General features: G+C 37.9%; 1 protein-coding gene across 2 annotated transcripts in view; it reads left to right on the plus strand.

Moving 5' to 3' along the window:
- Window positions 1-7,494, plus strand: part of PREP (prolyl endopeptidase) — a 96,008-nt gene extending 88,514 nt beyond the window's left edge. For both annotated transcript variants that reach the window (XM_054194061.1, XM_054194062.1), the window contains 2 exons: window positions 3,893-4,049; window positions 6,410-7,494. In XM_054194061.1, the coding sequence (XP_054050036.1) occupies window positions 3,893-4,049; window positions 6,410-6,704 (452 nt within the window). In that variant the 3' untranslated portion in view covers window positions 6,705-7,494. The remainder of the gene's footprint in view (window positions 1-3,892; window positions 4,050-6,409) is intronic.
- The last annotated feature ends 912 nt before the right edge of the window (window positions 7,495-8,406 follow it).

Here is an 8,406-nt window from a genome sequence, read left to right on the forward strand (position 1 = left end):
AAGAAGAAGGGAGGTGATTTTGTTCGGTTTTGAAAGGAGAAGGAAACACAACTGAATAATATTGGGATTGGTTTGGATTTTTTTAAACATCGTGAAAGGCATGTGACAGTATGACAGAGTTGAACTACTCATATGAGAAGAAAAAAAAAGCATTTCAAGTTCATAAACCACTGATGTGTAGAACATGAGCAGATTTACTAGGCCCACTCTTTGTTTGCTCTTCTTTTTATACTTCTCCCCATTTGCTGCTGACTACTGGCTCTATTGATTTTATTTTTTCAGTGAACTAGCATCCAATATAAGAAACAGGATTTGAAGTTATATAGATCTTTGGTCCAAGTCATCTTGGCTATTCCTGCATTCTTATTTTTGAAAAGTGGTTGTTTTAAAGATAAATAACAAGTACATGTAAAGTTACGTTTTTGCTTTCTGCTTATATGCTTCTCAGTTACAGGTGGCAGGAGGTGTTTGTGCATTGTAGATAGAGCACCAGTAGAAGTGGATGAATATGGTAAAAGATCAAAGGGTTTGCACAGCATTGGGACTGCAAGCATTTCACAAGTCAATTTATGTGAGCATAAATATTTATTTGGAAATGCAGTTAAACTTTCAACCTGTTATATAGCTTCTGAAAATACTATTTTACAGTTACATGGACTTCAGTTTCAGTCAAGATGAGATTCATCCTACCCAGGTTTAGTCATCAAAAAGCCTGTATTTTTGGCTGAACAAGTCAACTGGGCTCCTTGTTTAGGTAAGGGGAAGTGAGTGACATCTGCAGAGTGTACGTCATTCCGGTAGGAGACAGCTGTTAGGAATCTAGACCTCCCTGCTCTGAAAAATCTGTTGTTAGAAACCATCCCTTGCACATGCAGATGGATTACAATCCAGCTGGATTTCCACGCTCTTGGTGAGCCAGCTAGGGATTTTCCTTGGCTGGGTAGCTTTAGGTGGATTTAGGAAATTCTTGTAAGTGCTTTTTCATCAAAGCAGAACTAAATTTTGCAATAGCTTTGCATGCAACACGAGAGAGCGTAACTCGTACTTCAGGTGCAAGGACCCGCTGCCAGATTTTCTTAGTTGTCATTTATTGAAGAAAAAACTGACAAGGAAGAGCATTGTCGCTCTTCCAAAATACTGTTTCCTTTCAGTCAGACTAACAGGAGGTGTCTCTGAGGAGCGCAGAGCCCTGAGCTCTTGCCTCATTCAGCTGCAAAACAAGATTTCCTTGTCCCGCAGCGTGATTCCCAAGCTGAGCAGAGCCCCACAGCTGTGAGCTGAAAACCTCTTTCATGCAAACACAGTGTTTGACCTCTCATGTTTGCTTAGACAAACAGTTCTGAGGTTTTGAGATCTTACTTTTGCACTGAATTTTAAAGTTCAAGTATGTGTAGAGGAGTAAAATTCACGAATAAATTGGTGTTCCAGGTTACAGCTTATTAGTGTATATAATTAAGTATTATGGCTAATTGAAGGGATGTAGTGGGAATGGATGAGTGTCTACGTAAGTGATTTCTTACTGAAGTAACTATTTAGGGAACTAGGAGCAGCAATTTTTTATAAAATCCTGAGCAAGACACAGTGCTTCAAGAGACACTCTGCAATAAAGAGTAATAAAATTAAATGTTATGATAGTTGGTTTGGCTTTTTTTCCTACTAGAATGTAATTTATGCTCATAAAAGGAAATAACACGAAGGGGAGGGATCTGATCAAAAACTTGAACTTAAAAGAATAAAGAGCTTTTACATAGCAGCTGTTTAAGGCATTATATATACCTTATGAAAATGGCTCAGAAAGGACCCAGGAAGAGTTAGCACAGTTACGTATCAGAGATGACCAGAAGTAAAATAGCATCCTTCAGAGAATAGAAATCGCATTCAAATGAAGAAAATAGGATGTAGGATAAACTCTGACGGACCACAGGAGACTGATGAGTAAATTGCTTCCAGGATAAAGATTAGCAATGAAAGCTTTCTATGCACATCAGAAGCGGGAACCTGGCCAGAGGGTCTATGGGTCTTACGGGTTAGTGAGGTGTAAAAGGAGCACTAAAGAAAGATAATGGCAGAGCAGAACTAAATGGTCTATTTGTATTGATGTTCTCTCCTGAGGAGCATGGGGAGTTCCCCGCAGCAGAGTCTGTCTTCATGGGGAATACTCTGAGAAGCTGACTCAAGCTGAAGCATCAGCAGAAGAGGTTTTGGAATAAATCAAATCAAATGAAAAGTAGTGTGTTGCCAGGACCAGATGGTGCACACACGAGATCCTGAGTGAACTCCGATATGAAATTGTAGGCTACTAAGCCTGAATATCTGAGGAACAGAAGGGGGCAAGTGTAATGCCAATTTTTAAATGGTTCATGGTGATCCACAAGCTGCAGACGAGTAAATCTGACTTCTCCAACGGGCAAACCAATTGCAACCAATAAATAGTAGCTGACATATAAAGAAGAATTTTGCAGGCTGAGGTTACATCTTGCAACTCTATTGGAGCTATTTAAATGAGTCAGGGAGCTTTTGAGAAGGTCCCTCACATAAGGCTATGCAAGAAAGTTCTTGCTGAGCTGGAAGCAAGGTCGTGTCATAGCAATATCCTGGTTAGCAGGAGGCAAAGAGTGCGAATAAACAATCCTTTTTCACAGTGGACAAAAATGAGGAGATAAAAGAATTTGGGAAACAGTATACCTAGGATGGATGCACAGTGATTAGCTCTGAATTAAGAAAGGGATTCTGGTATTCATTGTGGTAGTTACATGAAAATCTCAGTGCTCTTATTTCTTAAAATTCGAAAAAGTAGTGGAATTTGTAAAATCACCAGGCAACAGATTTAAATCAAGCAACAGAAATTGCAATTGAAGAACTTACTGGTACAGGATATGATGAACACTAGATGAATAAACATTAAGAAAGGAAATAGCTGTATTTACGGAGGATATGTGTTTTGATGGCTGGGGATAACTCCCAACTCAGGGAAAACTAAACTAATTCAAAAGCTGATACTAGGAAGTATCTCCCAGTATTTGCTAAACGCCTTTTCCGTGAGCATCTGCCAGTTGCTTAGTCTTGTAAATTGAACACTGAGCTAGATGGGTCTGCTGTGGTTATTTTTAAAATATTTGAGGCAAGCTTTATTCTTAAAGAAATTATCCCTTCTAGTAGTAGGAAGATGGACATCATAAAAAAAAGAAAATACGTCAGTAATTTGTTTTCTTAAATTATGCTATTCCGCTGATTTTGTAGTAGTCTGCTTTTATCAAAACTCTTTTCATATGGGTTTACATAGTAATTATGGAAGAAAACTTTCATCAGTAAATGGAGAGGTTTTGCTCCTGGATGTCCTTTTGTTTGTTGATACTAATATTAAAAGTTTAGACAGTGAATGGTTTAGGAAACTTCACTTCATTAGTCCAAAAGCTGTCATATTTTAAAAGTGCATTCCTCCTTTAAACCCATTTTGCTAATTTGGAAGGCCGTTTTCAAAAAATAGTATGTTTGGTGCCTGAAGAACGGGGAAATAGTTTTTAAGCTCTTTTGAAAATACTGTCTTTGGGACTTACAATTTTTAGCCATTCGTGCATTTGCTTTCAGTTTTGCTTAAAATATATTTGACTTCATATTCACTGGCAGTCTTCTCCCAGTGCAGTTGGGTTTATATCAGATATTTTATACTCAAGCTTTTCGGCTTCAGATATTATATCGTAATCTATGTTTCTTCTCACATTGTTTTAACTTAAGTGTTTTACGTTTTGTTTTTTTTAAAAAAAAGAAACTTGGAGTTTATGAAAGACAGCTTTTTGGGAGTTGGTTTTTCATGAACTTGGCAGTGGACCTTTCACTGCTGAGCTTAATTCTTTAAGATACAAATACTAATAGACTTGTTTTCTTGTTGAAGCTGCCTGTGCTAATCAGCGCCCCGACCTCTTTGGTTGTGCCATTGCCCAAGTGGGAGTGATGGACATGCTCAAGTTCCACAAGTACACCATTGGCCATGCTTGGACCACTGACTACGGTTGCTCCGACTGTAAAGAGCAGTTTGAATGGCTGTGCAAGTAAGTGCCTTTCAGTACTTCTCTGATTGTTAAAATGCATGGTCTGCTCAACAGTTCCAGGTTGTCATGATCAACAGCTATTCTAAGAATTATTTCATCCTTTCCCACATTGGATTTGGGGGGTTCAGCGGTTCCTTACAAGTCAGCTTTGCATGAAAGACTGTCTTCAAAGCCCTCTTGAGTCAACTGGTCATATTGTCAAGGACCTTGTTCTGCTAGCAGCTTTAACAGCTCATCAAGGTTTTCTTTCTGCATGATGTCTCCTTTAGGCTGTTACAACAGAATATTCTCAAGTGAACCACTACATAAATTATATTTTTTATGATGGGGAAGAGACAGTCACCATTGTGAATTATATTATACAATGTGGATGAGATTTATTTGTTGAATACCAGTAGACCATAACAGGATATTAATTAATTTCTTAACTCCTTGCTAAGAGGTAGGGAAAGATTATTTAAAAAAAAAAAAAGAAAGAAAAAGAGATGAGAGAGGCAGCTGTGTGAGAATAGAAATGATCTGCACATTGGATATGGCTAATAATGAGTGTGATAGAATAAGTGCCATTGTTTTACAATATTTTTTTGTAACCTCATCTTCTGTTACTGCATTTGTATTCCTTTAATAATGAAGATTCACATTCCAGGAGAATGCTTGAGACACACTAAACAATTTGTCTGGTCTGAAATTTGAGTGTTTAGATATTAAAAAGTAAATGTGCTTAGAAGTACACTGAGATCTAACTTACCTATAGCAGTTATTAAAAACCAAAGAATCAATGTCAAGTTCAACTACTAGATGATCAGTTGGGCCCATTGTAATTAGGTTGTTTCAAAACCTCCAGTTGTCTAATTTAAGCTTTCAGTGGCAAACACATTTTTGTAAATATAGTGCACAATACAGTTAACAAATTTCATAATTCATCTTTTGTCAATAGATAACTCAGGTCTTAGATAAAACATTAACTGTTATAAAAATGATCCAAATAATCCTCATGATTTTGGACACTGAAACTTGCCTGCACATCTGTGAATTCAGGTATTCTGAAGAGGTGAAGTAGAAGCAAAGTTTTAAATTCATTCTGTGATTAGGAGAAATGCATCTGTAGGAAGGAGTTAGTCAGTACCTACTTAAACACATGCTTACTCACAAAATCTCAATGCATAATCTTAGAGGTACCTTATATGGCAATACCTGAAATGTTTCTTTGCCTCCTTTTCAACAGCTGGCAATTGCTTCTCAAATGTGGGAAGATACATAGGTAATGTTGCTTAGATGTTGCCATTGCAGATACCCAAAAAATACATAAGACAAATAGAGTGCCGTGTAGTGACTATCATTTGAATTCTTTTCAAAGCAAATCATAGTCTGCAAATTCACTTACATTGTTCCTTGGATGAAAATGAATGAGCCAGGAATCCTATAGGTTAGACATTCAAATATTGTCATGTGTTCTTAAAAATAATACAGATTTACTTAATGGGTACTCCTCCAAGTGGGAAATTCATTCAAAAACAAAGCAAAATTTCCTTCTGTATTTTCTGCCATGAAACGGGGGTGGGAGGAAGGAATAGTATCCTACTCTTGATTTAAGGAATGTAACATTCTTCCTAGGTGTAGCTTTCTCTAAATGAAGTATGAAATGGTTAGATGTAACTCTTTGTGACTTACATTTAATTTCTAATGCTAGGGAGTACTTTGTGTTGAGATATGTAGATGTACCTTTTATGTTATGTTACAGTAGCTAAAAGATGTAAATTCTCCTGCAAAGAAAACAAATTTTGAAAGTTATTCATTGCTCAAAAAATAGGAATCGAGGTCATCTATCAAAAGCAGGAAAACTTACAGTTCTCCTTTCAGTTTCCTGCATGGTGTTCCCTCAGGGTACATGTATGTTCAAAGATGGCCTAAATATTGGAGGGAGCAAATTTAATAACTGCACAGAACATGACATCAGAGACTGTTTCCGAATTTGCACGGGAAGAAACCATCCACGTGCAGACCTGGACTACATATGTATGCCAGGAAAAAGTCTCAATTTCCCTATTTCCTAGCAGGATGGATCCTGCAATGGACTTGACAGTTTCCCTGCTGCCCGTTCCTGATAATTCTGGGATTTCTGTGAGATGTATGCATATGCCTTTCTGAAATGAAAGAAATGTACATGCTTCACATTTGAGGGACAGACATCTGTGGCCATTACCACGTATCAGTTGCCAGTAGTGCAATTCTGATTTAGGCAACCTAGAACTCTAGTATTCTGTGTGCTATCAAATGCCACTGTGACAATTTCAGTACGAGAAGACTTTCTTGTTGGGTCTCGAGGAAGAAATACGTAAACGTTTGCATGCTCTTCTCAGGTACTCTCCGCTTCACAATATCAAACTACCAGAAGAAGATGGCATCCAGTATCCCTCTACGCTGCTTCTCACAGCGGACCATGACGATCGCGTGGTCCCTCTACATTCACTGAAGTTTATCGCTACTCTGCAATATGTTGTGGGCCGAAGCCGTAAACAAACCAATCCACTTCTCATCCACGTTGACACCAAGGCTGGGCACGGAGCAGGAAAGCCAACTGCTAAAGTTATAGAAGAAGTGTCAGATATGTTTGCTTTTATAGCACGATGCCTAAATCTTGATTGGATTGAATAGGCAAAATGCTTATTACTGTCTCCTTTAGAAAACAAGGGCTTTAACACCATTAAAAACCAACCAGACTACTACTTGGTGTAGTACTTACATTTAAGAACTGCAGTTTAATATTTTATTGATTCAACGTGCTATGGAGTTTTGATCTTCTGTGCTTCCCTCTTTTTGGTGTTTCTTTGAATTTCTTTTCTACTGCGTTCCAAAGTACATTTTGAAACGCTTGTTAAAATAAATAGCTGAGCTACTGTCGGTGCTGTTGTGAGCATTTAGGTTCCAGCGTTAGTGCTAGTTGAGCTTATTTCCTGTAAACGATTTTAATGTATTTTGCACCTATAAACATATCCAGATCATCTGTAATTAAATGTAAGTACTGTCCACATACAAGAACTCTGAGCATACTTTATTTACACAGTAACTTATTTAAGAATGTAAATTGAAGGTGTTCAGTGATAACCATGAAATACTGATGAGACAGTAATCTGGATAATTAAATATATTAAAAATCTCATATTACATGCTGTTCATTAGTGTGTCACAGTCTATAATAATGATGTTGCCAAATTGTTCTTTCTTTACAAAGAGACTTCAAAATGTCACCAGTTTTCTCTTCTGTCATTTATTTCCACACAGAAGAGAAAATTGGAGGTCAGAAAACTTGAAGAATTCTTAGATTCTCATTGTAATCTCAGTCAAGATCTACAAATATGCTTCAAAAACCTGTCTGCTCTTAGCTCTTTAACTGTTTCTGGAGAGTAGACCAGACACTAGTTTGAAAAAAAAAAAAAAAACCCAACACAAAAAACAACACAGAACCACAGCTTTGTCCAGATTGTTCAAGTTCTGTTTTTCCTGGTGCCTTTGACAGAATGTTCTCTATCAAGCCAAAATCTGAACGTAAGTATATAACCTAGATCTGGCTCAGTACAAGAGCTCGTAGTCAGGCTCCCTCATGATTTGACACAGACACGGTATTTGAACTGCCATTTCGTCTTTTTCCTATCTAGGCTGTAGAGCTATAAAGTAGATGTGAGTATTTGCCTACTAGCTCTCCAAACTCTGACGCACTGCAGCAATTAGGGTTTGATTTTGCAGAGCAAAGAAGTATATTCTACCAATTATTATTAGTCTTGTTGCCCCTCCAGAAAACACTGCTGCTTCTCAATTTTGGATAAACTGATAAATTCTTGCAGAATCATGCCTGTCATTGTATTCATACTTAGACCCTAAGGCCTGTATTTTAACTCTAGACTCAGAAGTTTCATCTCTAAGCAAACTGTGTCTCAGCTCAGGAAGGGGAGGAAGTGGTATTTAAAAGAGGAGTAGGCTGCTGTAAACAGCAGCAAAATTAAAAATAAATTTGCACCAGATTCACTCTGTTTCCCTCATGCTGTGGGGCTTCTGCTGATTCCCTCTGCAATCCAGGAAGGATCATCCCTACCAGGCCCTTATGCGTAATTTGATTTTGGCGGGGGGGGGAATATTTCTGCTTTCCTATGAATTACCACGCCTAAAACCTCTATGTGATCTGGGGTTTATTTGTGATCCAGGGGCATTACGGTTTTGCCAGATGCTTTACGGACTGATGCATTCTGATCACAGCATTGAATTAAACAATCAGAATAGGGAGTTGAGGGAGGGTTTGGGGGTATTTTTTCCCTCCCGGCTGTGAAAACAGAGTTCAGGTTCAGCACAGCCCCCCCTTTTC

The sequence above is a fragment of the Rissa tridactyla genome, chromosome 3 (genome assembly GCF_028500815.1).
Source record: "Rissa tridactyla isolate bRisTri1 chromosome 3, bRisTri1.patW.cur.20221130, whole genome shotgun sequence".
NCBI lineage: Eukaryota > Metazoa > Chordata > Aves > Charadriiformes > Laridae > Rissa > Rissa tridactyla.